The 25,935-nt window shown below is 55.9% G+C and overlaps 1 protein-coding gene across 1 annotated transcript; it reads right to left on the bottom strand.

Moving 5' to 3' along the window:
* Positions 1–1,156: 1,156 nt before the first annotated feature.
* PRRX2 (paired related homeobox 2) lies at positions 1,157–24,346 on the bottom strand. The gene is made up of 4 exons (XM_066332728.1): positions 24,103–24,346; positions 4,692–4,876; positions 4,341–4,519; positions 1,157–3,776 (listed from the first exon to the last, which is right to left on the bottom strand). Exons 1-4 carry the CDS (start codon positions 24,344–24,346, stop codon positions 3,641–3,643), a joined length of 744 nt encoding a protein of 247 aa, XP_066188825.1. The 3' UTR covers positions 1,157–3,640.
* Between the last annotated feature and the right edge of the window lie 1,589 nt (positions 24,347–25,935).

The following is a 25,935-nucleotide window of genomic DNA, read 5'->3' as shown; positions in this document are numbered from 1 at the left end:
GCTTAATGATCTACAAGCCACTTATTGAATGAATAAATAAGTGGTCACAAAGCAGCAGCAAAGCAGAGATGGTCGAGTGTGTGGGACCGTGGTGATATCCAGTATGGGGACTCACTTCTGCTGGGTGCTGCAGGGATATGGGATGAGCCTTGTTCTCCCCTAGGGAAAGCTGGAATGCATTGTTTAGGGGTCCTTCCTTCCTCAGCCTTGCAATCCACAGGATCCACATGTCCCAATGGCCACTGGGAGGGAGCTGATGGCAGGGACAGAGGTCGCTGCGGGGAAGGAGCTGATCCTGTGGCTCTCATGCAGCTGAGTATCTCCGGGTGCATGGGATAGCACTGTGACTCCCCTGGCCGGGGATTGAGGATGGCAGGAGGAGGTGACAGAAGCAGCCTGTAAGTGACACCATGTGACCCGTCCTGACAGAACGCTGCTGCAATTCAGCAGGTGAAGGCAAGTAAAGGAAACAAGGGAAACCCAGGTGTCCCTTCTCCTGCCAGCTCTCCCAGCTCCTGGAAGTCAGCAGGGCAGCAGTTTTCTGCACAGGCAGTTGAATCCTTGCCACATTGCACCGACACACACCCACCATTAACTTTCTCACCCTCTCTGAACGCACCATACCTTTGATCTCTGCGATGTCTTGGGGCGATGGATTTCAGGCTTTTTTTGTGCTGTGAGGACACTTTCTGCCTCGCTCTCTAATCCTTTCCGAGTAAATCCTCCATTTGACTCGCTGCGTTTCAGTCTGAGCATGAGCTGGGCAGTTTCCCCAGGGCACATCTTCACACCTCTCCACATTGCATTAAATCTGCTGCTTGATAGCTCAGCACTGTGAGATCCCGGAGCCCTGTTTAACTTTGGCTGCCTCAACTATTTGGTACTGCCTTTGCCTGACCACTGATTCCTCCTGTTTTGGGTGCTCGATGCTCCGCACCTGCGGGCCTTTGCTCCCTGGAAAGCGCACCACAGTCTGATGGTTTATTTCTACCCTTTCATTTCTTTCAGCTCAGTTTCTTTGCTGAATCTGATCCTCCTTGCTGCCTCTTAATTCAATTTCTGCCCAGGCTGCTTGTCCAGGGCAGGTGGGGAAACCACAGTGGCTGGTGATGGAAGACTCAGGTCGCTATCACATGCACTGACACGTCTCTACTCAGTAAAATATTTATTCCTCCATTATTTCACAAGAGTTGTTTTTACAAAAACCTTACAAAAAATTCCAAAACTGAGACATGCAGAAGAAAAAAAACCAAATCCACCATGGATCTTGTTACAAGTAATTGAAATGTACAAATAGTAAGGGCGAGAGAGAGCTTAGATTACAATAATCCCTCGGTCCTGCTACCCCTCCATGGGTGCAATTTGTATCTCTTCTTGGTGAGTTCAGCATTGACTGACAAGCTGTGATAAGCTGCCAAAAGCACAGCAAAGGAGGGGCCCTAAGATTAGGAGCAAATGTTTTCAAATATATATATACATATAGATATTTAGTGAAGAAATATTTATTCCCTGCTTTTTTTAGGTTTACAGAAACAGCATCTGCAAACTATTAAATGGGTTTATTTTCATTAATGTTCTCAAAGAGGCAGCGACATTTATATCCCTGTGGTTTCATCTTGTATAACTGAAAAAAGAGCCCTGTGCTTTCCATGGGAATAGGATCCCCCCAGCCCCCTCCTCCTGCCCCAAGTGGTGTTTCTCAGGGTGATTTGATCCACAGTGGATCCCTCTTCCCCCTGGCTTGGCAGGTCTCTGTGCAGTGTGGGGAGCTGCGTGCTCTTCTTCTGGCATGACAAACGGGAGCGATACCAGCCCTGGAAACATGGATTGGGGCAGAGGGTGGGTATTTAGGGTGACACTGCTCCCTGGATGAGGTGGACAGCATCAGTCAGGCTGTGCCCTCTCCCTTCCTGCCAAACTTGAGGAGGAAAAGGTAACTGTTCCCAACTGGGGGCTGCACTGTAGAGCAGAGAGGACAGGATGGAGGGGCTGGTTCACCTCCAGGCAGAGGAGATGGTTCTCCCATCAGGACTCCAGCTCTGGGTGCTGGGTGAGTCCCCCCATGCTGGCATTGCCTGGGGTGCAGCTGAAGGCCCCTGTCACAGCCACTGGGTCCCACATGCAGCTGCAGTGAGAGCCCCAGAGAGGAGGCTCCTGGGAGCTGTGGGGGACTCAGGTGGGCACTCTGCAGCTGTGGCACTTGCAGCCTCAGTGTCACCAACCAGAGGATGTTTACCTGGAGGAGACACCTCAGCAATTGCTCTATTTGTCCTCAGCTCAATTGCTGCAGCCCCCACACCAACCCCTTCCAGAGAAGTAGGGCTGCTGTCTTCTCTGTCCAGGCCACCCCTCTGAGCCGGTGGTGTCCCTGTGCTTGGCTGGTGGCTGTTTCCAGTGGGTGAGGAAAGGGTGATCTTGTTTCCATGGGCTTTGTCCACAGGGACACCACACCTCCACCACTCCAGCTGTGGAACTGGCAGGGGAACGTGCAGGCTGCATCTCCCTGCAGCTCAGTCCCATGGATTAGCGCCAGGTTGCCCACCCCGTGTCCATCCCCCTGCACATCCCACCTTGGAGCCTCATTAAGCTGAGCAGCAGGGTGGGATGAGGGGGAAACCATTTCCTTTCTGCAAAACCCAAAGAGCCTCCCCCCATGGAGCTGCCGGCCCCAGACCCCCGAGCACATCTGCGGAGCTGCCGACGGGGAGGCTGTGCCTCCGGAAGGCGAAGCCTTCGTTGGCACGAAGTGCTGGGAGCCGCCTACTCAGCTGAAACCCAACAGCTTTTTCCAATTTTCTCATTCCCTGGGACGGTTCAACGACCTGGGGCTCTGCAGAATCGCTGGCAAATCCACCGAGGCAGGGCAGCGGTGCCTGCTTGGGGATTGGCGATGCATCCCCAGCTCACGGGAGAGCTCAGAGGCACCAGGCGGGTCTGTTGAGATGCTGCAGCTCTGCTTGTCCCTCTGGGAAGGGACAATGCCTGATGCCACCAGCATAGGCAGCTCCTAAATGCAGGCAGCAACAGTGCAGAGGGCTGGCCAAGACTGGCCATGGCATGAGTGAACCATCAGCTTCCCAAAGTCCCAAACTTTGGGAAGTCCCAACCCCCACACTGTGGCTGGGGTTGCACAAAGAAACGAACACATGGATCAGCTCTGGCACACACAGTTGAGCGCCGCAAGTCACAGCCTGGTGGAAAGGGGGGCTCATGATCCACCCACACTGTCCCTGCGGGAGGAGAAGACCCAATAACTCTTTGGCTCTCTGGGCAAGATACCCAAATTGGTCAAACCCAATAGTCCAAGATCCTTCCATGTTTGGAAGCAAATTCTTGTTCCCTTGGCAAGTCTGTTTGTCCTCAAAGAGCGTGTGGGGGGTATGTGTGTATATATAGCCGTTATTATAAGGGTGTGCGGAAAAGCAAGTTTCTAACCAAGTTCGCTCCATATGTGGCTATAATTATGTGCCACTTCGGCCTGGGACTGACTCTACCTTCAGAAGGGAAGGGAAGAGGAGAGAAGATGCTGAGACATTGGATGAGTGGCATGTGTGTTGGGCGGGCAGCAGATTTGTCCTGGACCGGCACAGGAGCTCCACGCTGTATCCTGGAGGAGGCCATGGGATGGGGTTTGCCTTGTTCAGTTCACGGTTGGCACCTGGTTCTGATGGAGGCTGAACTCTTTGGCTTTGAGGCGCAGGCTGGCGATGCTGTTGGCCATGTTCACCCCTTGGGTGGGCGCTGCAGTCCCACTGGAGCTGTAGGAGGGCACAGTGCTGCGGGGAGGGAGCAAGGAGGAATGAGGCAATGGCCCATGGAGAAGTCCCCCTGCCTTTTGTGGTCCTGCTGGCTTTCCCAGGCCAGGCTGACTATTCCCTCTTGGAGAGCTCTCACAAGAACAGCCAAGGCTTCAGCAGTTTTATGTGCTTGGATGGATGTGGGAACCCCTCAAACTACGCACCAGGAGGCCCTGCTTTGTGCTTTTGGATGTGATGGCTGAACATGAACAGCTGGGAACCAGAAGGGACCCATGCCACCTCCTGTGCCGAGATGTGGGAAGGGTCAGCACGAGGCCAAGCAAATCCCTTGCGTGGACCAGGATGCCTGCTCCAGCCCCGAAATGCAATGACACAGGGAAGTCTGCTCAGCATTGGGCAGCAGATGCTCAGACAGTTGAAATGGTTCCCAAAGCCAAGTCAGACGAGCTCCTTTCAGCCCCATAAAACTCCCCAAATCCCCAGCAGTGGCACACGGCTGCATTCCTGCAGCACTGGAGTGGTCTCTAGGCAGCCACCTCCCTCTAGGTCTCCCACAGCCACCTGCTCCCCAGCTCCTCCTACCTGTATGGGGAGGTGCTGGTCCAAGACAGATACTCTGGGGTCAGTGCAGTGGGTCGTGGTGCCATGGGCTGCTCAATGGCTGCTTCTTGGCTGTAAGATTTGAGCAGTGATGCTGATCTGTTGGCCAGCATGGCCCTCTCATTCCGGCGGAACTTGGCCCTCCGGTTCTGGAACCACACCTGTGATGGGGAAAGGTGGTCAGTAGTGCCTCAGTGAGAGCAGGGATATCCCAAGCATCTGTCCTATGGGTCATGGTGATGTGCAGAATGAAACAAGGGAAGGAACAGTCTCTGCTCCTCCTGCCTGGGGGCAAGAAAGAGGGTGTTTTCTCCCACACAAACCTGTGCTCACCTGGACTCTGGCCTCACTGAGGTTGACCCTTCTCGCCAGCTCCTCCCGCACAAAGGCGTCGGGGTAGTGCGTCCTCTCAAAGACCCTCTCCAGAGCCTGCAGCTGGCTGCTGTTGAAGGTGGTACGGTTCCTCCTCTGCTTCTTCTTCCTCTTGGTTGCCCCACAGCTTGGGCTCAGGCTCTCGCCTGTGTGGAAAGAACAGAGGCCACATAAGAGCCAGGCCCTTGTGAGACCCCATGACCCAGCCAAGCTTAAGCCCTCCTGGGGGTCTGCAGTGTCCTGCTCTGTGCCAGCCATGCTCCCTCCAGGCACCTGCAGCTCTCTGGGAAGCTGCAATGCTGCAATGTCCACAAGAATCAAAAACTACTTTGGGACCTGCTGGAGCTTAGGGTTAACCCCAAAATGTACCAAGGCCTGTGGTGGTTTCACATCTGGCTAAAACCATGTGGATCTGATTTTGAATACCAGTCTCAGTGTATTCGGGGCCTCACTTGATTCAAGCTGGAGCTCAGCTCTTGCTTAGACTTTAAGTCAAGCTTTCATAAATGGTGATGAAAACTCAGCACCAAAACACCCCCAAGATGTGTGTCTCAGCTTCCACCTCCAGCACCCCCTGAGGCCCCAGCTGTGGCATGTCCCCAAGGTGACACAGGACTGCAGCCAAGCATCTGCTCTTCCAACCCTGGTCTTCAGAGCTCAGAACAAGCGGCACCTCGTCTCGCAGGGCTCAGCCTCCGCAGTGTTTATTTCTGGCTTTGCTGGCTCATGGAAACATGAAGCTGAGGGTGTAGTCTGGTTTCTCAGTATTGATCTTGGGCTGTCAGCCAGGCTGAGATTAATCTCCTCTTTGTCACTAATATCATAAGGTTTGGGCAAGTTTATGAAGCCTTTTTCCGAGACACCCAGTCAGCTGCCTGCAAAGGCTTCGTGGGGAGCACGACTCGCTGTCGTTCTCCCTTGTGGAGGTACTGGTTAATGATTCTCTCTGTTAATAAAGCATCTGGATCCAATCTGTACCTACTGGTGGGAAAGCATTTTGGAATTATTTGAAATGTTAATAATTTTATGACATTCTGATTCATGGCAGGGGTATGTTGGGGCTTTCTGCTCTATATCATTGCAGAGGCCAGGGTGGCAGAACTCACCATTCCCTGAGTATGCTCACAAATTAAATACTTGCTAATAATATTGATCATGATACTTATTTAATAAGTGCAGCATTTTCAGATAATGCTTGAGCAACAAACAAAATCTACTGGAAGAGATATTAACTCTGATGCTGTCAAGACACCATCAAGCTGTTGAGTAGGAGGAAACTTCCAAGATCTTTAAGGCCAGAAAAACTTTCTTGCACCTTAACTCTGAATAATTCAAGCCATGAAACATCCAACAATAAGTTTTTCATCAAGTCCTTAGTAGCCCTATGTGCCCAACTATGCCATTCTCCCAAGGCCTCTCTGCAGCCAGTGGCATTTCTGTGGATCTTCTATTGTGCTGTAGGTACAATTTCACCTTGGTTGACCATCAGCAATCTATGATCTTGGATTTTGGGCATGGCCTTCTTGGCTGGGTGAAGACACGATGGAGAGTGCCTGAAATATGTGTGGGTTTGAGACCCTTTCCTCAGCCAGGAAGCCATGGGCTGCCCTTTGCCACCAATCGTGTTTAAAGGCTCACAAATAAAATTCTCAGAATTCCCTCCAGCACTTGTTCCTGCAGCTTCAAATGTCCTGCCTGTCTCTGCTTTCCAGTTGCCCCTTTTAGTTAAACTCCTTTTTTGGTCCTGTTTTCCTTCAGCGAGCTAACGAGCCGTGCTGGATTAAAATACATGAAGTCCAGCCATGGTTGTTCCTGAGTTTTCTGGGAGCTTGGGACTGAAATGGGAACCATCAGGCTGGGAAAGAGCTACAGGATGTAAGAGGGTGAGATGTTTCCACTGGATTTATGACCACGCCACAGGGCTTCTGGGGAAACGGTAGACCAGGGTTTGGTTCAAAAGGCGTAGTCACAAGGATACCCACTGCCCCTCACCAAACTGGCAATGGTTTCAACAAAACCCTGGGAAGTGTATAAATAAAATTTATAAACTCCCTTTGGCTTCATCCTCAATTTAAACCTGGCTGTAGGACTTTTCCATAGTGATGGTTTCTCTCACCCACTCTAATTCGGCTGAAAGAATGGAGGAGGAGGAAAGTTTTTTAAAATTAATTCTCAATCCAGTTCTGTGGGATCTGGTCACATTTCTGGCTGGTGTTTATCTCCCCAAACCCACAGAAGGAAGAGCTAAACAGCCACAGGAGACAAGTGGTGATGAGTGCTTCCCCTATAGGGCTGGCAGTCATGCTGGGATTGAGGTTTAAGACCAGAGCTGGATCAGGATGTGTCCGAGCACCAGTGGTTCCTGGGTTTTTTGAGACCTGAAAACCTTGGGCCATGCCAGCTTTGGGGCATTCTGTACAGCCCCGATTGCTGCTTTTAATAGAGGGACCTTCCACCCCTTTTCCAGGCCATCTCTGTATGGCAGGGAGGCAGCTCCACACATGGAGTGCCTGCCTGGATCCTCTGCTCTGCGTAGGGATGAGCCTTGGTAATGCATCAACATCTTTTCCTCATTAGCTCAGGCACTGCAGGCTTGTGGGACCAGAGAAATGCCACCCTAATTGCTGGTGGGGAGTGTCTGACAGGTTTACAATGTACAGTCAGGCTGGATCTCTTCTATCAGAGGTGCTTTAATAACCCCAAATCACCTTCCCAAAAATGAGCATAGCTAAGCCCTCTGTGGCATCAAAAAAGGAATGGGAATGGGGATGAGTTGGGTTCCCTGAAGACGCCCTGCCATCAGCCAGACTTGGATTTAACCAGACCTGCTGACACCTTGATGGAGGAATTGGAAACCACTTCCCCAGCCCAGTGGACTTCCAGGAATAAGAGTTTGTAATTGCACAAACTTAAAACCAGCTCCCCACCATCACTGTTCTGTCCCAAAGCAGTGCTTCAGGAGGTTATGGAGAAAGCCAAACCCTTGCCTTTGTCAGGTATAATTTGGGGGTTCATTTGGGCTGGAGGGACCAGTTTGGTTGGCCAACCCTGAGGTCAGAGGGGCTCCTGAGCCTTCCCCCCAGCCACCTTCCCTGTATTTATCTTCCACTGATTACAATTTCCGCTGAAAGGAAAAGAAATGCAGGAAAAGGGGGAAAACACGGGGGATAACATTACTGAATAACGAAAGATGACATGTGGGGGAGGACGGGGAGAGGAGACACAAGGACTTTGCACAGAGCAGGATGGGCCCAATGTACATCACAGAACAAGCCTTATATTGCCCCAGTGTTAGGAACGACAGGAGACTTTTCACGTGTGATGTCGATGGCTTTTGGGGTGCTGGATGTGCCCTGGGTAACCTCCAGTCTCCTCTCCGAGCTGTCCTGCCTCAGGCAGTGCTGTCTGAGAGCTGCAGAAGCAGCCCAGGAGCAGTGCTGTGCCCTACAGTTGCCGTGGGGTGCTGGGAGTCACCCCAAACCCCTTCCCCCTGTGGGAGCACCAATGCTGGCAAGTCTGGACTGTGCCACACTGAGAACTTGGGTCTTGCCCCATTTGCAAAGGCACCACCACCCCAGGTCAGAGCTGTGCTGGTTCAGCTGGGCACCAGCCAAGCCCCCTTCTCCGACTCCTGCCTTTTCCCTCTGTGCTTCCATTCGTTTTCCACAGGAAGGACTTGGCAGGTCTCAGCCTTGGTGCTGGGCTTGCCAAGGGGAACCCTTATACTGGCAGTGCCCCCAAACCTCCCACAGCTGCTGTTGAGCACTGTGAGGAGGCAATTTTCACTCCATTTCCACCAAGGTTTTGACTTAGGAGCTCCATTAGTGCCCAGGAAACGGCCTCAGAGCAGCAGAGCACCAGATCAACCAGCACTGACAATCCCAGCAGCTCGCTCACCTGAGCCCTGGAAACACGGATCCTCCCTTGGGATGTCTTTCAGGGATGGGCTTTATTGCCAGCCACGCTCAGTCTCTCCTCTGGACACCCAGTTTAGGAGGTTTGCAAAATGCTCACCCAGAGCACAGTGTTTGCCCAGCACCATCCCTGCTACCCCAGATGCTCACTTCAGCCAACTGCCAGCCTGTCTCTTCCCTAGGGGATGCAGCAAACCCCTCTCCCTATGACTACCACCACATCCTGGGGTAAGTTTTCCTGAATCCAACTCTACCACTTGGCCTTGGGGTGCAAATACCCCCATTTTTCAGGTCAGAATGCAGAGAGTTCGACCCTCTCAAACAAAAAGCCCAGGCTACATCTCCTCCAATGTGTTTCATTTTCCACTGCACCGCAGCCCCCACGGCCCTGAACAGTTTTCTGTCATTAAATTATTTCACACGTTCCATTTATTTGCGAGCAGTTTGCCAAAGACCCTTTAAGCTTTAAATTTTTCACACCCCCCCCCCTCCCCAGCCAAAATGATCAAATCTGCTGTACCATTTACTTCCCTGCTACGCCTGGAATGGCATTTTTTTTCCTCCTTTTTTTCTTCTTGGGTATAATTTAAGGGTTGAAATAGCCTGGAGGGAATTAGCTGTAAATTCTTCCTAAGACAAATAAATTCAGCCCTCTAAGTTTCTAGGTTTTTCAAACTGTTGAGAGACATTTTGGGTTTGTTTTACTTGAAATAATGATCGTGGCATATCTGACCCTCAGGCTGCGGCCAGCTCAAGCCAAATAAATAGCTTTTATTAATTAAGGTTTATCCTTAACAAATAAAACCCCAATTTGATCTCGGCCAGCTGAATTAGCAAAAATAAACAACGGGTTCTCTGGGCACTTGATGTGGATTTAACAAATTAACGCTGGGCCTTCATCAGGGAAGCCGCAGGGTGGTGGAGGTCTTTTACAGCCAAGAAATCCTTTGGAAAAACAATGTCTTTCGTTTCTCCCATGGTCTCTCTCGGTAAACATGTGCACTCCCTTCATCCCTTCAAACACTCGGGGGAAGCGAGGAGAGCTCCGGCGATGACGTCTGCCAAAGTTTCATGTGCAATTGTTTAACTTGTTCCTCTAAATCATGCCATGGGGAGGAAGCTTCTCCCCTCGGACTGCAGCGAGCTGGAGCAAAGCTCTGGGGTTTGGAAACTGCCCCTCCATGGTGTGTGCCCACTCCAGCTCCTTTCTTATTCCACAACCTGCGGCTGAGACACCCAAAGCCAAGGTGTACTTTGGGGGTGCATCAGCTGCCAAGTGCTGCAGATGATCCCTCTTTACAGCAGCCACTTCCAACAGCACCCTGCCTTGGGATGCAGTTGGGAACAGCCTGAGAGCCAAGGAGGGTTTTTACCAGGGCTTTGCTGGGAGGAGGGAGAGCAGGAGGGATGCTCCACAGGCCAAAGGGAAGCTGGGCACTTGTCCCTGCTCACGGGCACAAGAAGGACAGGGTTTGTTGCAGAAGGGATGGTGAGAGATGCCATCATTAAAGACCCAATGGGTCTTTAATCTCCCCAAATCATCTTGGAAAGCCTGGAGAAGCAGCCAGGAACGTGCCCCTCCACACAGGCTGAGTCACTCAGGTACAGTGCCTTTCCTGCACCGACCAGAGAGCCCAGCCTGGGTGCACAGCACCAACACAGCACCAGCCTGAGAACAAAACCACAGCGCTGAAACTCCCATTTTCTGCATGGTTTCATCCCAGCACCCAGGGGAGAAGCCTTTGGGGCCATCAACCCTGGCCACAGGATGCCAGCCCCAGCTTTGCTTGGCATGATGCTGTGAGGTCTAAACCCATCCTGGGAACATCCATGGATATGAGGGACAGGGCATTCCTGGGGAACAAGGGCTGTCAGCCCCTCCCCAGGCTCCCACCTCCTCATCCCAACCCACTGCCACTCCCTGTTCCCCCTCCAGCCCAGCCCCAGCCTCACAAAGACCCTGGGAATGCTGAAGGCTCTGGGGGGAGGTTGAAGCTGGGGGGGTCCAAATGTGCTGAGTCCGAAGGAAACTTTCTCGGCTCAAGTGGCATACATGAAAAATTTAAGAGAGGGGCAAGTCCCAGCTACTGGAGAAACATTACAGCAAAATGTTTCCGAGGATGTTTCACCTCATTAATTGTGAAAAAACTGAAACGCTGACACGTTTTTACAGGCTGCCAGTTTTGCTGGGGGAAAAGTGTCTCTGTTAAAAAGGAGCAGCAAAAGCCTGGACCAAAAAAGAGGCCAAGGCTGTCCCGGGGGGGCCTTAGCCTGTGCTCACTGACAGGCAGCAGCAGCGTGTTTTATGGTTATAGAGCTGCCTCTGCACCAGCCAGAAACCACCCAGCACCACAGTTTGCTACCCCCAGCCACACAGACACCCTGTTTTTGGGAAAATCCTGCCCGGTATTGCTGCAGCCCTGGGATGCTCCATGCACATCCTGCACCCCCAGAGCCCAGGAGGTTTTCCCCTTGCACCTCTGCATGGTGTGTGGTGTCTGAGCACCCATCACAGCAAGTCCAGCTGAAAGCCAGAACAAACCAGGAAGGTCCTGGCTGAGCCAGCAGCATCCCTGCACCTCAGTGGGGATGTGTCCAGGTAACCCAGTGGTGGCACTGAAGCCTTTTTTTAGCTCATTATTAGTGCAGCAAACGCAGTGGGAACATGATGTTTAGATGGGTACTGGGAACAGAAAGAATGTGAAAAGGAAGATCCCCATGTCATGAGACACTGCTTCCCTTAGGGATGGTTTCAGCCCAGAATTAGCCACCAAATTCACAGCTGAGAGCTGTGAGTGGATTCAGAGCTGGCTCTCCAGTCAGCCCTGGAGCAAGGGCAGCCATGCTGCAAAACCGAGGTGCACAAGAGGGAGAAGATCGGAAGTCCCAGTGAGGAAGGAGGAAGACAATGAAAAGAATGAAGGGAAGCAGATGCTGGAGAATCCAGGTGAGGAACCAACCAGCCAAGTCTTGTGCTGTAATTTAGAGAGAATGCCCTGAAAGTTGAAAGCTGGTGAAATCCACAGGGCTGCAGGCAAAGCCCTGAGGGCTCAGGAGCCCCTGAACATTCCCAACACTTCCCACCATGCCAGAGGCTCCTGCACAGCCCAGCACGGCGCTCACCCAGCTGAGGCCAGGCCCCAGGAATGGTGTTTTGGCACAGCCAGCTCCTGCGTCAGCGGAAGCATTTAATGAATTAATTGCAGCCACATTCCCTGAAGGAGGAGGCAGGGTTGGTGGGATGCTGTCAAGCCTCAGGAAGGGGCTGGGGAACATCTCTGGCCACAAAGCTCTGGTGGGAGTAAGGGGAGCAGGCTGAGCAGCACAAGAAATTCCTGTCCACTCTCCCACGGATCTGGGAGAGACGGTGCCATCAGAATCACAGAATCACCAAATGATCTGGTGCCATCAGAATCACAGAATGAATCCCCACCTTTCACCTGGGATGGGAACTGCCTGTGGACAGATCTCTGGAGATGGTGACACGGACACATCCTGCTGCCGGGCTCAGTGGCTCGGGATGCACCCCAGCATCCTGGCCCCAGCCCCAGCCCTGCATGAGGATCCAGACCACAGAGCCTGGCACCATGAGCATCCCCCGACACGAGTGCTCCAGAAACAGCCCCGAGGGCCGGCGGCAGCGCTGGCGCCCGACACGGGACTCGCCTCTGGCTGTGCTCTCCCCCCGCCAGCACCCCGGGAGCCGGAGCCTTTGTGGGGGCTCAGACTGCCTGGCTGCTGCCGCCGACGGTGGCACCGGCCCAGGGCAGCCAGCCCGGCCCCGGAGTGCTGAGAGCATCCCTTGGGCTCCGTGGTCTGCAGGAGAAATGTTCCCTCCCAGGGCCGTGGCAGGCGGGGTGACCCCAGCCTGGCGTAGGGCTGCTGCCAGGAGCATCCCGTGTGCTCACAGGAGGCTGTGGCTGTGTGACACAATGGGCTGTCCCGGCTCCAGAGCCACCACTGCCTCCATTGTGTCAGCACTCCGTGGGGATGGAGCTGTGGAGGAGCTTGAGCTGGGGCAAAGCTGGGGTGCTGCTCCACCAGTACCCAATTTGCCCCTCAAGGAATGGCACGGTGAGGGGGAAAGGCTCGTGGGGAAAGTCCACTGTCTGCACGGATTTGTTGGGTACAGTGGCTCTGAGAGGTCAGGACCTGGCAGGGCCTGGCATCTTCCCTGCTCGTGGCAGGGGAACATGCAACTCAGAGGGGTCTGCATCCCTCTTTTCCTAGTTGTGGCTGGGGTCACACACAGCCTCCAAAAACTCCTCCACAGTGGTGCCAGTCTGGATGTCCCCTGCAAATGCCAAAAGGGGGAGAGGGGGAGACAGGACAGATACTGGGATGGATGCTCTTGGCTTCAGGCAGGGATGCTCCAGGAGGCTGTGTCAGACCAAAGGGCTCCTCGGCGGATGTTTGTGGCTGCAGGGGTGGGGGGAGCAGGAGCTGAAGCCCTCCCAGCACAGCCAAGTGCCTCAGGAAAAGACAGCGTGGTGGGTTTGACTGATCCAAGCCAAGTTCCGAGCAGCACCGACCAACGGGGGAGCAGGAATTTTCATTTTGTTCTCCTGTGAATTTGCCAACCCCCACGGTGGAGGCCCAGGGACCAACAAAAGGCACTGGCTCTCCCCCAGCCACCACCAGCCAGGAGCCTTCCCAGCAAGGAGGCATTCACTGCAGAGCTTGCTTTCATCTCCCAGCCAGGAGACTTTGTTGGGGTGCCATGAGAGCAATGCCTGGGCTGTCCTGCACCTCACACACTGCAGCACCCTGGGATGCTCCTGAGGATGCAGCCCCTGGGTGCCCCTCGGGGATGCAGCCTCCTCACTTTGCCAGCTCACCATGGTGAGCGGCAGCACGGTGGTGGCTCACAGATGTGTGAATGGGCCCTCTGCGGCTCAGGGAAACAGCCAGCACAGACCCTGTGGCCAAAATGCTGAGATTTGGGTTAGCCCCAGGCACCGCAGTGAGGGTCTGGGCAGCGGGAACAGCCACGGTGGCTCCCCACAGCCACCGGAGAGTGGGATGGTGGGAGAGATGATGGATGATGCCAGCACAGACCCTGCTGCCTACATCAGGGCTGAGTATGCTGCTCCCTTCCCATCCTTCAGACCTTTTAGGCACCGTTTGGTGCATCCACGATGCAGCCACAGAGGTGCCAGCATCGCTCACACGCAGACACCTGAGGTAACAGGTTACCTGGTTTTCCAGCAGGGCACAGACGTGTCATTAATTAACACTAATGAGACTTGTGCAAGCGCTGGTCCAGGAGTAGCACCCATCTGTGCTTGCAAAGTACCACCAAAATCCCGGATTTAACTGCAAAGTGAGTTTTCCTGGGGGCTGGGAAGGGGCTGGGGGTGCCTCAGGCCATCACGGTGTTGAGAGCTCACTGGGACTTTCGCTCAGTGTTTGAAAAATAAAACTAAATCAGCTGGGGCTGCACAGCAGGAACGTTGTGTGGAGGGCTGGCTCCCAGCCAGGGACCCCTGGCATGGTGATCCCAGCCTTCCTCTCCTCCCCAGCCCCCCCAAAAAGGTGGTTTTTTGAAATTTAATAGGCAAAAGCCCAAGCAAGCCAGCCCCAATGGCATCTGGCACTGAAACCCAACACCAGCCCCACGAGGTTAAAGCAGAGACCCCATTTCATCAGGGTCATTGCCAAGAGGGGGAAGGAGGCGGGCAGGGACAAGAGGGAGTGATGAGAATTCCCCTGATGTCCCCTCCTGCTGCCCACTGCCACTGCCTCAAGTCCCTTTTCTTTTTGAGGCAAAAAGGGTGTTTTTCACACCCAGGCCAGCAAATCACTGAGCACCTATTTGATCAGTGAGCACCAGCACCTGCTGAGAGCCCATTCCACGGGCACCAAGTGTGGACACCAGCACGTGTGGCCAGGGTGTGGGACGGGCATGAGCCCCACGGGCACCCCGTCCCAGCCCTGCTCCAAGGAGGACCCTCGTGGGCTGTGCCTGCACGCACAGACATCCAGGAAGCCCCTGCCAGCAAGCAGCATCACTGTCCTCCAGTCTGGTTTTCATTTGAGGTCGGTGGCCTCTCGCCAAATTTATTGTAAAACATTCATTTTAATAAGTGGCTCGTATCTTTTTTTTTTTTTTTTTTTTTTTTTTAACCCAGCCTGGTTAACTGTTTCCAGGTTAAAGCAGAACCGTGCACGGCAGGGATGGCAGGGATGGCAGGGGAAGTGGGGACAGTGGGGGCAGGTGCCAGCCATGGGGAGGACACCAGGGGATGACAGGATGGAGACAGGAACATCAGGGTCCTGCTTCTACAAAGGTCAGCAGAGCTGAGACCCTCACCCTCATCACTCCAAGTCTTCATCCCCTCCAGGTCCCCAGGGAGACCGAGCACCCTCCTGCCACACTGGGCACCCTGACACCCTCATACAAAATTAAAACTTATTGCCCAGTGGGTAACTGGGTCACGTCAAACATGCAGAGAACATCCCAAAGTGAACATTGCCTGGTAGTTTAGTTTCGACATTTGTTTTAAGTTTTACAGACCTCTAATACTAATAGAAATGCTTGAGTATCTTTTAATTTAAATGAAAACAGTTTTTTTTTTTAAATTTAAAAATTCCCCTGAGGTATTTACAACCCCCAAATTACAGCCATGTGGCCAGCCCAGATGAGAAAGTGAAATTGGTGAGAAAGGAGTGTGGCAGCTGCCCCAGCCCAAGCCCAGCACAGCACAGCCCTGTAGTGGCTGTCCCCGTGTCACCTGTGTCCCCTGCACACACTCTGCTTCACACCTTTGCTGGGGACACGGGATCCAAGGGTTGACCAGCCCTTGGAGCTGCCAGCTGCAGCTGTCCCCAGCAGGATGGCAGCTTTCTGCCTTTCCTCCCTTTCTTCTGTCCTTCATTTTTATCTTGTCTCTGCAGCACAGTGGGTTTGGGGACAGGAGTGACCTGTGACCCACCCTGTGCCCTCCTCAGCTGTGCTGCTGCAGGACCAGGCTCTGGAGTCCTCTAAGTGCTCCCCTGCACCACCACTGCTATGCCACCCCCAAGTCCCCCCTGACAGCCCTGGCAGCGTCCTGTGCATCCTGGGGTGCAACACAATCCCCTCCACTCAGCAACGCCCTGCAGGACCTGGGGTACGGTGTGATTCCCCTGAACGGCTCAGTGCCACACTTCTCCCCCTGCACTGCCCTGCACAGCTTGGGGTGCTGTGTGACCCCACATCACACACCCTGCACAGCTTGGGGTGCCGTGTGACCCCCACATCACACACCCTGCACAGCTTGGGGTGCCGTGTGACCCCACGGTACACCCTGCACAGCTCGGGGTGCCGTGTGACCCCACGGTACACCCTGCAGAGCTTGGGGTGCTGTGTGACCCCAGCACACACACCCTGCACAGCTTGGGGTGCCGTGTGACCCCACCACACACACCCTGCACAGCTTGGGGTGCAGCACAATCCTCACCCCCCCCAGCAATGACCTCCCAGACCTGTGGTACAAATGCCGACCCCCTGCACATCTTGGGGTGCGAAGCAGCGCCTCCAAACGCACACTGCAACGCCCAGAACAGCCCAGCACTCAACACAACTCCCCCGATCCCTGCCCTGCGCAAGTCGGGGTGCAATCCCCAGCCTGGGGAGGCTCAGGCAGCCGAACCCAGCGCTGCCCCCGGCCGGGCTGCGGTGCCTGCAGCAGCGCCGGGCTGTGCCCCGTCCCCAGCACCCCGCTGCCATGTGCTGCTCCCCGCCGCTCCCCCGGCTCCCCTGCCATGTGCACTCCAGTTTCCTTGCGTGTGAAGCCTGCAGCCTCTCGGATTCAGTGGCTGGAAAGGATGGCGCCTCTCCACATCTGGTTCAATGCGCGAGCCTGGCGCCTGGCTTAGCCACAGTCTCCATTCAGAGACACACAGACTTTAATAGACTCATACAATTCTTCCTGATCTATCACTGCAGCCGCAGCTGAAAAGCTGCTTTATTATATGCACTCAAAGGGGGATGAGGAGGGAAGGGGAGGGGGCCGGCGGCTGGCGCTGCCGCTCTCTGAAGGCATCCCCCGGGACCTGAACTGTCCCCCCAGGCCCTGCCCAGCCTCCCAGGGGCTGGTTTCCCCCGAAACCCGCAGAAAACAGCAGCACCGCAGCCTCATTATCTCTGCTGCTCAATTAACACCCTCCAAGCCGCCCGTTTGCACCCGCCCCGCGCACGGGCTGGGGGCTGCAGGGGACGAGGGGACAAAGGCGACCCCACCTGTCCCTTTAACGCCCTCAGGATGGTTTCACTCCCCCACAAACCGGACCAATTCCCCACCCCGCAGTTCCTGCGGCATCGGCAGCCCGCGTTTCCCCCGCGATGCCCGGCCTGAGGAGCCGCGGCCGGAGCTGAGAGCGGGGACCGGCGGGGCCGAGGAGATGTCCCTGGGGCGGTCACCGCACCCGGCGGGCCCGCGATGTCCCCGGCATCAGGGGACAGCAGGACCCATGTCCCAGCGCCGCGGCTGCTTCTCCCCGGGGGCGGCAGAGCGCAGGGAAGCGTCTGCTGAGGGATGCTGAGCGAGGAACGGGGCATTTCGTCACGCCGTGGGAAGGCTGGAAAACATCGCCCGCGGTCATGTGTCCCTCGGGCAAAGGCAAACATCGGGAATGCCTCAAGGGCGAGGGTAGGAATTTTTGTGTGAGTTCTCGGAAATTTAGGGTTTGTCCTGTGAAAAACAAAGCAGTTTGGAAGTCTGGGGGCAGTCCTGGCCAACAGGCATCAGAAAACCGCCCTGAAACCCCAAATCAGGCCTTTCTCCCAAAAAGCTTTGCTGTTCCCATCCTCCCTGACCCTTGTGGGCATCACCAAGACGAGGCAGGGGGTGGCTGCCTCTGCCCACCACACTTCCACTCCGTTCCCAGTTGCTTTTTCCAGCCAGGAAAAACTTGATATACATTAATCCTGGTCTAAATCCTCGCTCAGTCCCAGCTCAGCCCAGCCATAACCCACTGCCCCAGCATTTTAAAGGATGCTCTAACCCAGTTCTCTGGCTCAGTGATCCCATCCTGGAAGGATAACTTATTCCAGCTTCAGCTCATGCTGCCGGGAGGGAATGAGATGCCAATGTTGGGGACACCCTCTGCCAATCCCAAAACACCCGGGTCCCGGTTCTGCTTCAAACCTCATCCCTTCAGCTCAGTGATTTTACAGTTCTGGGGACAGAATTCCCGGTGGCTGGAGGGAATCAGCCTCGGGTGAAGGGGTGATCAGCACCACTCCCTGGGAGAGAGGAGATTTTCTAACGAGGCAGCCTCAAAGCCCCAAATCATTTCATCAGCCTCCCAGCTTCAGACACACGCCCAGGCTCTCTTAAAATGCTGATTCGTTGAAATTCACCCATCTTGGCTGCACAGAGTCGAAATTTCATATTTTTCCTGTGAATCAGCCCCATTCCCTGAAATAACAGCCCAAAAGGAGAGGGGAAATAGTCTTGCACTGAGCTGTTCCTGGTCGAGCGAGACACAACAGCCCAGATGGGGGACAGGCAAGGTGTCCTTGCACCCCAACACCCTCCTGGGCTGGGCATGGCTGTGTCAGGGGGCGTCTGAGCTGCTGCTGGGGACTAAAGCACATCAGTGGGTGCTGCCGGGGCTCCCAGGGCAGTGGGGCAAAGCCTTGTGTCCCCACAACATGCAGGACCCTGCCACTGTCCCCTCTGGACACGGTCACACATTTATTCTCCCTGCTGGAAAGTGGTTTCAGAAGGAGCATCCCCCACAGCAACGCCTGCCAAAACCCGGATCGCCGGGGGTGCCGAGCAGAGAAAAATCCCAGCAATGAGAACTTGGGGAGAAAAGTGATTTTCCTGCCCTCCTGGCCCAGCCAAGGCTGCTCCAGCTCTTGGGCTCCTCTAGCCAGAGAGTCCCCATCTCCCCAGGCCCTGGGTTTGGTTTTTTTCCCTTTCCCCTCTGGCAGCAGCTCTCCCAGCACAGAAGTGAGCACGTGTGGGGACCCCGCAGAGCCCTGCAAGCGCTGCAGGAACGTGCTGGTATGTGTTTCCCTGTGCCCTGGGGAGAGCTCAGCGTGGGCAGGGCAACTTCCTGGGGCCCCTGCTCCAGCCCAGAGCCCCCCGAGCTGGGCTGGGGGGAGCCTGGAGCCCAGGTGGGGATATTCCACTCATCTGGGGGCAAATTTTCCCCAAATCAGAGCCCTGGTGTCACCAGTCAGTGAGAGCCTGACAGGAGCCCACGGCACAGGGAAGAGGAGGACGGTGACCCAGTGTCACCACGGCAGGATCAGGAGGGTGAGTGAATGTCACTGTGGGAGGAGTGGGATGGTGAGTGCGTGCCACCCTTCCAGGCTGGAGGGCACAGAGGTGGTACCAGGGTGAACCCCATGAGACTTGGGGTCTCTTCCAGCTGTGACCCCCATCCCTGCCTGTGCCTGGCAGTGATTTGTGCTGCTCTGGTTGGTTCTGAATTAGGTGGTGACCTGATTCAGCCCTTTATCCTCCTTGTGCCATGGGAAAGCAGCTCTTCCACCCCACGGCAGTTTTTGGATAGATGAGACCTGAGAACCGATTTCCTCTTGTCCAGGCAGGGGACCATGTGCAGGACAGTGGTCCTGTGGCACAGACACAGGATAAGAACCACAGTGCACGGAGGGGGAAGCCTGGCAGCAGGAACACGCCGCAGGCTGGGGCTGCCCCTGCCCCCTGCATCAGCCTGGGGTGTAGAGGATGGGTCCCTCCCCACAGCCCCTTTTTTCCTGACAGGGATACGCTGGGCTCTCTGTGAGCGGCTGAAAACCTTCAGGGTGAGCTGGGACCTGTCAGGCTCCCTCCCATCCCTCCATCCATCCACCCATCCATCCATCCATCCATCCATCCATCCATCCATCCATCCATCCATTTTGCAGTAAGCAAAAACAAACGTGGAGGGGTGAGAGGTGGCCAGGGTGGGGAGCTCCCTCACGAATTAACTGGCATTTAGTGACTAACTGCTGATGGATGCTGCACTGGGGCACTGCCAGCATCAGGCACTGGACCAGGGCTGGGGGCTACCCCACTTCAGCAGCCCCCAAAGGCACATGAGGAAAATCCCCTTGTCCTGAGGACTGCTGCCCTCAGAGCCCTCCAGGCAGGGGGGTGTCCCCAGGCTGGGGACAGGGGGGTGATGTCTGGTCACTGAGAGCAAGGATGGCTCCTGTCCCAGTGTCACCCACCCGGCTGGGCTGGCCTTACAAAGACAGAGACGATTCACCTCCCCCGCTGCTGCAGACGCCACCGTGTCCAGCTCTGCCAACAGGGACTGTCCCCACCAAGGGCCCTGCAGGAGGGCCAGTCTGGGAGGGCAGCCAGGAGTGCTGCTCTGGGGAGCAGGGAGGGATGATGGCTGCTGTAAATGCTGCCCCACTCCAGCAGCCTCATCCCTCAGGCCGTGGCAAGCAGGATGTGGGGCCGAGAATCAGGGACCCCTCCTTTAAGGAACCTCTCCTTGGGGAGCTGAACCACGTCTATCAGACAATTCTCAAAGCCTCTTCCCCTCCACAGGGGCTGTGTCAGGATCCCTACACCACTGCCTGTCCCTTGTCAGGCAGCCAGAAACCATGGAAAGCCTCCCAGCAGAGCAGCCTGGAGGATGCCCAGCAGTTTGGGGGCTGTGGAAAGCAGATGGGTGCTGGAGAGAAAGGTCTGATGGGTGTGACAGGGCAGGGGGTCCTCAGCTGGGTCCCTGTGCCCGTGGCCCAATCTCACTGAGCCAGAGACAGGGGATTGGCCAAGAGTTAATGATGCTGGGTTTAATTGTGGCCAACCAATTAAACGTGCACAGATGTCCCAAGGAGGGCAGATCCCCAAAGGCACGTCCCAGTGATGGTGTGACAGAGCTGCATCCTGCCAGCACAGTCAGAGAGCTCAAGGTGTCCCTGAGCTGTGCCCACATCTGATGGGGACAAGTGGTGTTTGGGAAGTCAGAGCAGCACAGCCAAACTCTGTCCTGTGAGTCAAGACCAGCACAGTCCCTGGACTGGGACGCCACAGGGACCTCAGCTGGGATGGCTCTGCCAAGGAAGGTACCTGAGCCCTGTGAGGACTTTGGGGCTACCTGGAGCAATCAGCCACCACTTTAACTCCAGGACCAAGTCCCCTTTCCCCTCTGATACCAGGTCCTTGTCCCTCCCTGCCTCACTTCTCCCTTTTCAGCTACTCCAGTTTACATAATTAAATCCAATTTGTTGTAACAACATCTTAATCCTCCCTGTCCCTTTGCGTGCTGCTTCTACTCTCCTCTCCTTCATCACTGCTCTGCTCAGCATCCCCAGAGCCCCAGAACAGGTCAGAGCATCCCAGGGGATGAGGAAGGCGCTGCAGGCACTGTTCTGAAAATGGGATGTCCAAAGGCCACCACACCTCCCCATCCCGCTGCCAGGTCCCAGTGGCTGTAGCCAAATAAATGGTCAATGCATGCGTGCCCCATGCCAAAAAATCCCCTCGGAGGGGTCACAGCTCAGCTGGGACAAAAGTGACTCTTTCTGAGTTTTCAGCCCCAAAGTGGCTGCTGGAGCCAGTGCACGACTCCCTCTCCCATCCCCAGGCGGCACCAAAAGTAAGTTCATTGTTTGAAAAGCCATCAGTCAAGGCTTGCTGGCTAAAATTACCCTCCTGCTTTATCATCTTGAGAACATTAAGGGCTGTTGTTAACAGATGTTTCGCGTTACACATTATTTGTTAGTCTAATGAAAGGAGGTGAACAAGCTTTCAAGACCTCAGAAGTTGTGCCGAACGTTTTCGATGGAGGCTGCTGCACCACTCCAGGGGAGGATGAAGATGAAGATGAGGATGTGAATGAGCTCTCACCACCCTGGTGACTTTTCCTTGCTCTTGCCTGGCTTGTGGGGTTTCTGGTTTTTGGGTGTCATGAGAGCAGTGTGTCACACAGATATTTGTATTCACCGTCTCGGGAGGATGTGCTGGGTACACTCAGGGCCAGGCAGGGGCTGAGCAGCCCCTTGGGTGGAGATGGAATTGGGCATGGCTTTGGTCCTCAAAAGCCTCAAAAGTGGCAGTGGGAAGAGATGTGCCAGCCCTGCAAGGGACTCCTGGAGGAGAGGTGTGCCAAGGGCCCCAGGCATGGGGCTGCCTCCAGCCACCCTCTCCAGCAGGCAGGGCCGTGGGGTGGTGTAAGAGACGGTCTGAAGATCCCTCATCTGCCCCATGACTCGTGTCAGCAGATTGTGACAGGGGGTGGGTGAGGTCAGGAGGGGTTTGAATCCCTTTCTGCAGAGAATAAACCCCTGCCCTGAATTTCTCTGGCTGTGCCAACCTCTGGAATGGAAACCTCTCACTGCTGCTTCCCTGGGGAAGGGGAGGGGGTTTTGTTAGGGCCGCAGCCTGCTGGGCACAGCCTGGAGCTGCCTAAAGCATCCTTGTGCCAGCTCTGCCAACACAGCCCCCCAGCCCGCAGTGGGCCCTGCCTGGTACCAGCAGGTTCAGGGCTGCTCTTCCTGCAGCCCAGCAGCACAAGGACCCTGATGGTTCCTGGCTGGAGCACAGAGCCACATCCTACAGAGAGATGCAGGGGCACTGTGTCCACTTGTGTTCACAACAAACCCACTGCCACCACCTCTGGGGCTCCAAACCTGCATCTGGCAGGAAAAAAACCCATGATGGTGAAGAGGAAGATGAGAGAAAACGCTGAGAGGCTGATTTGTTTCAGGATGCCAATAAAAGATAAGGCTAACAGTAAAAGTTCCTTTGCTGTCATTGCACCGATGCCAAAAGCACCGCAGATCTGGAGCAAGAGGCTGATGCTCACAAAGGCAGGACATTTGCCTGGTATTTCGGGTCTCCCCATGTCAGTTTAGGAAATTGCATCCCAGTTAAGGCAGTGGCAGCAGGTAAGGGTCTCTAAGGTCCAGCCTTGCATGCTCACAGGTTCTTGTCTCTGTTTCCTTGATCTCTTCTTGCCCACTGCTCTCAACTCCCAGGTATTTTTCAACATCAGAAATGCTTCAACTGCTGGTCAGCTTGTCAGAGCATTCCAGATGCTGATGGTGTCTCCATCCTTGCCAGAACAGGTTCTAATGGGAAATATCTCACATGGGCCAGCAGTGCTGGGATCTGCAGACCGAACCCCAGGGCCCTTGCCCCAGGAGGAATGGGCTTTTAGGGTGAAGAACAGGCTTGTGGTGATGGTGCAGCCTCTGTTTTTTGCATCACGCTGGGTCCACACTGAGTTCTTAGGGTGCATTAGGAGGCAGTTTCTCTGCTGTTTTGCAAACAGCCCTGTGAGCCTGCTGCGGGCTGGGTTTCCAAAAGCTGCGCTGATCCCACACGGAACAGAACCCCCTAAAGACCCAAAGAAAACCCTCCCCACAGCCCCAAAGGCACTGCCAAAAACACAAACAGAACCCAAAGGAAAGGGAGAGAGGTGGATAATAACACTGAAAATATCAGATACCATCCCAAAAAGCAGCACACAGCCTCAGCAGAGTGAGCTGAGGCAGGCTGGGGGTTCAGTGGGGCTGCTCCAGGAAGGAAGGAGGTTGTGCAGAGAATGAGATATGGGCTGGAGAAAGATGCTTCAGACCTGCCCGCAGTGCAGGAGCCACGGGAGGGGACAGAGAAAGCACCCGGAGGGGACTGAGCCCCTTTCGGCAGCACTGATTCCCGGGTTGCCTGTGCACCCTGGCCAGACGCGAGGCAGAGCTGTCAGCACCCCAGGGCTGCAGACAACAAACCTGGGGTAGCACAGCCCAGCCGGGAGACAGTTTTGGGGAATGCCACCCCGCGAGGAGGGCACCTGGGGATGGCGGGGCCGCACCCCCACCCCACGCTCTGCCTCCCCTCTGTCACCTCTCTGTCCCGAGGGGACACCCGGCTCAGGGGGCTGTCGGCTGCCCCTGCGCTGTGGCTTTGCCCCAAAAATGGGGCGAACCCTCCTCACCCCCGCCCCAGGACCGGAGCGGCGATGCGCTGGACCGGCGGAGCGGCGGGGATAGAGAGAGATTGCGAGCGGGATTATCCCGTTTAAAACGCGCCTCCGGCCAGGACGGAGCGCCATGAAGCCGCGTCCCGGGTCGGTGCCGTTCTCCTCTCCCAGCCCCGCTCCCGTCCCCGTGGATGCCGGAGACGCGCAGCTGCGGCCGCCGGGACGGGACTCGCTGTGTCCCGGTCCCCACGGAAACCCAGACCGGGAGCCCCGGGGAGAAACGGGCACCCCGCAGGCCGCGCACGGAGCGACCTCCCGGTAATGTCCCGGACCCGACACCTCCCTGCGCTCTCTGTCCCCGGAGCGGGGTCCCCGTGCCCCAGCCGTCGGGGGTCCGGCACCCTCGCACTCACTCCGATGGGGCTCCCCCCTCGCCTCCAGCCGCTGCCCCAGTTCTCCCACCCCGCGGCGGGGGGACACCGACCCCCTTTGTCCGGGCAGGGGGGACACGGCGGGGACACCCCGCGCCCAAAGCTGCCCCGTCCCCGGGGAGCCCATCGCGGCCCGGCGGGACTCACCGTCCTGGGGCGCTGCCTCGCTGCCGCTGCTGCCTCCCGACGGCTCCGGGATGGCCTTGCCGCTACCGGCGGGCGGGGGACCGGCCGCGGGGGTCCCGTTCATACCGGCCGCCACCTCCTCCAGGTCGAGGAGGTGGCTCACGCTGAAGTTTTTCCGGCTTTGAGCGTTTTCGGGCGGCTCCGGGCCGCGCACGGCGCCGGGGGCGAACGGCTTGTCCATGGCAAAGGCTGGCGCCGAGTCCATGGCTCCCACCCCCAGCCCGCAGCCCACCCCGAGGTGCCGGGCCGCTCCCCGGCCCCCGGCCCCTTTCCCACCCACCCCCACCCCCCCCCCCCCCCAGAAGAAAAAGAGAAAAAAATTTAAAATAATTATAATTTTTTTAAAATAAAGGGGGGGGGGAGGAATAAAAAAAAATCACGGCTGCCCTGAGTCCGGCTCCCTCCCCAGCCCCTGTTCCGCCTTATGCTGACGTCTGGGGAAAAAAACCACGCTCCCAGCCCAAACTTTCTTCCCCGGCTCTTTGCTCTGGAGCTGTTCAAACAAACGCCCCTGCTCGGAGCCGAGCTCGGCCCCTCTCCCCCCCCGGCCCTGCGACCTGCCCCCTGCCCGGCACCGAGCGCCGCCGGCTGCCAAGCCGGGGAAAGGGGGGGCACAGAGGGGCGAGAGCCGCTTCCCCCCCCTTCTCTCCCCCCTTTATGCCATCCACATCACACCCCCCAGCCCCGTTCTAAGTGCTTCTATCAACAAGTGTAAGTGGCTGCGCTCCGTGGGGAGGGATGGGGTGGGCTGGGAGCGGGGCTGGAGGGAGAGGTGACCCGCAGGTTAGCGGGGGACACGGCCCCCCTGCACCTCCAACCACCCCCCTCCTCCGGTCCCCATCAACCCCGGAGCAAGGTCACCTCTCCTGGGAAAAGCCTGGCTCTCTCGCCTTAATGAGATAATTACGTCCTGCACCACAGTTAAAAACTCATAGGCTGCTTCCCTTGAGGTTAGGAAGAAACCTCCCTAATGAAAACCAGCCACCGGGAAAAAAAGTTGTTTTTCCTCTTTAAAATGATATATATTTATATGTATATATATATATATATATACACACATACAGACAGCTATGTAGGGAGGAGGCAGGGAGAGGCAGGGAGGAGGGACAGGGGCAGACCCCAGCGCTGGTTGCTGGTGTCCGGAGAGGGCTGGGCTCGGGGCGATGAGCAGAAATTGAAGAGGTTAAACAATTATTCCTTCCCCTCGATTCCAGCCGCTGCGGGGACAGATGGACAGGGCTGCGCGGGCTTCCACGCGAAACCTCCAAGCGACATCGACCGGCTCTGAGCTCATAAACATCGCTGCTCCAGCACGGCCGAGGGAGGCAAACCCCTGGCTGAGTTATTTTAACATTTGTCGAAAGCTTTTCTTGCGCTCCCTTCCCCTCCAAGTCGGAGGCGTGCAGATTTTTAAGCCAGCCAGTGCTGCCAAATCTGATCTTCCTGACGGGGAAGCAGCTTTCCAGAGCTCTCCAGCTTGGAAGGGGTGTAGCTGAAGGCAGATTTTGGCTCTCTCCAGCTCTGCAGGGGGCTCCTCCAGTGTGCAAACAAGCCAGCCCAACCTCCCTTCCCCCTCTTTCTTTTTTATTTATTTTTTTTTATTTTATTTTTTGTTGGGGGATCCATTTATTGGTTCTGTTGGTCCAATTTGCTGGCCCTAGGGGCGCTTTGGGAGTCAGCCCTGGTGCCTGGTTCTGTCCCCTCGCCCGTGTAAATCGGGCTGGTGTCACACTGCCTCTGCTCCTGCTTCCCTGAGGATGCTCCCAAAGATGGGAGTTCTCGCCCTGCCCAGCA

Source organism: Sylvia atricapilla, chromosome 19 (assembly GCF_009819655.1).
Source record: "Sylvia atricapilla isolate bSylAtr1 chromosome 19, bSylAtr1.pri, whole genome shotgun sequence".
Taxonomy (NCBI): Eukaryota; Metazoa; Chordata; class Aves; order Passeriformes; family Sylviidae; genus Sylvia; species Sylvia atricapilla.
Note: the sequence above shows the minus strand (reverse complement) of the source record. Positions and strands in the feature narration are given on the sequence as shown.

Excerpts from the sequence above, each read along its gene's own strand:
- PRRX2 (XM_066332728.1), bottom strand. The coding sequence starts at position 24,346 with ATGGACTCGGCGCCAGCCTTTGCCATGGACAAGCCGTTCGCCCCCGGC. Across the intron at positions 4,520-4,691 it reads TCAGTGAGGCCAGAGTCCAG|GTGTGGTTCCAGAACCGGAG; the intron begins GTGAGCACAGGT and ends TCCCCATCACAG. Across the intron at positions 3,777-4,340 it reads ACCAGCACCTCCCCATACAG|CACTGTGCCCTCCTACAGCT; the intron begins GTAGGAGGAGCT and ends CCCTCCCCGCAG.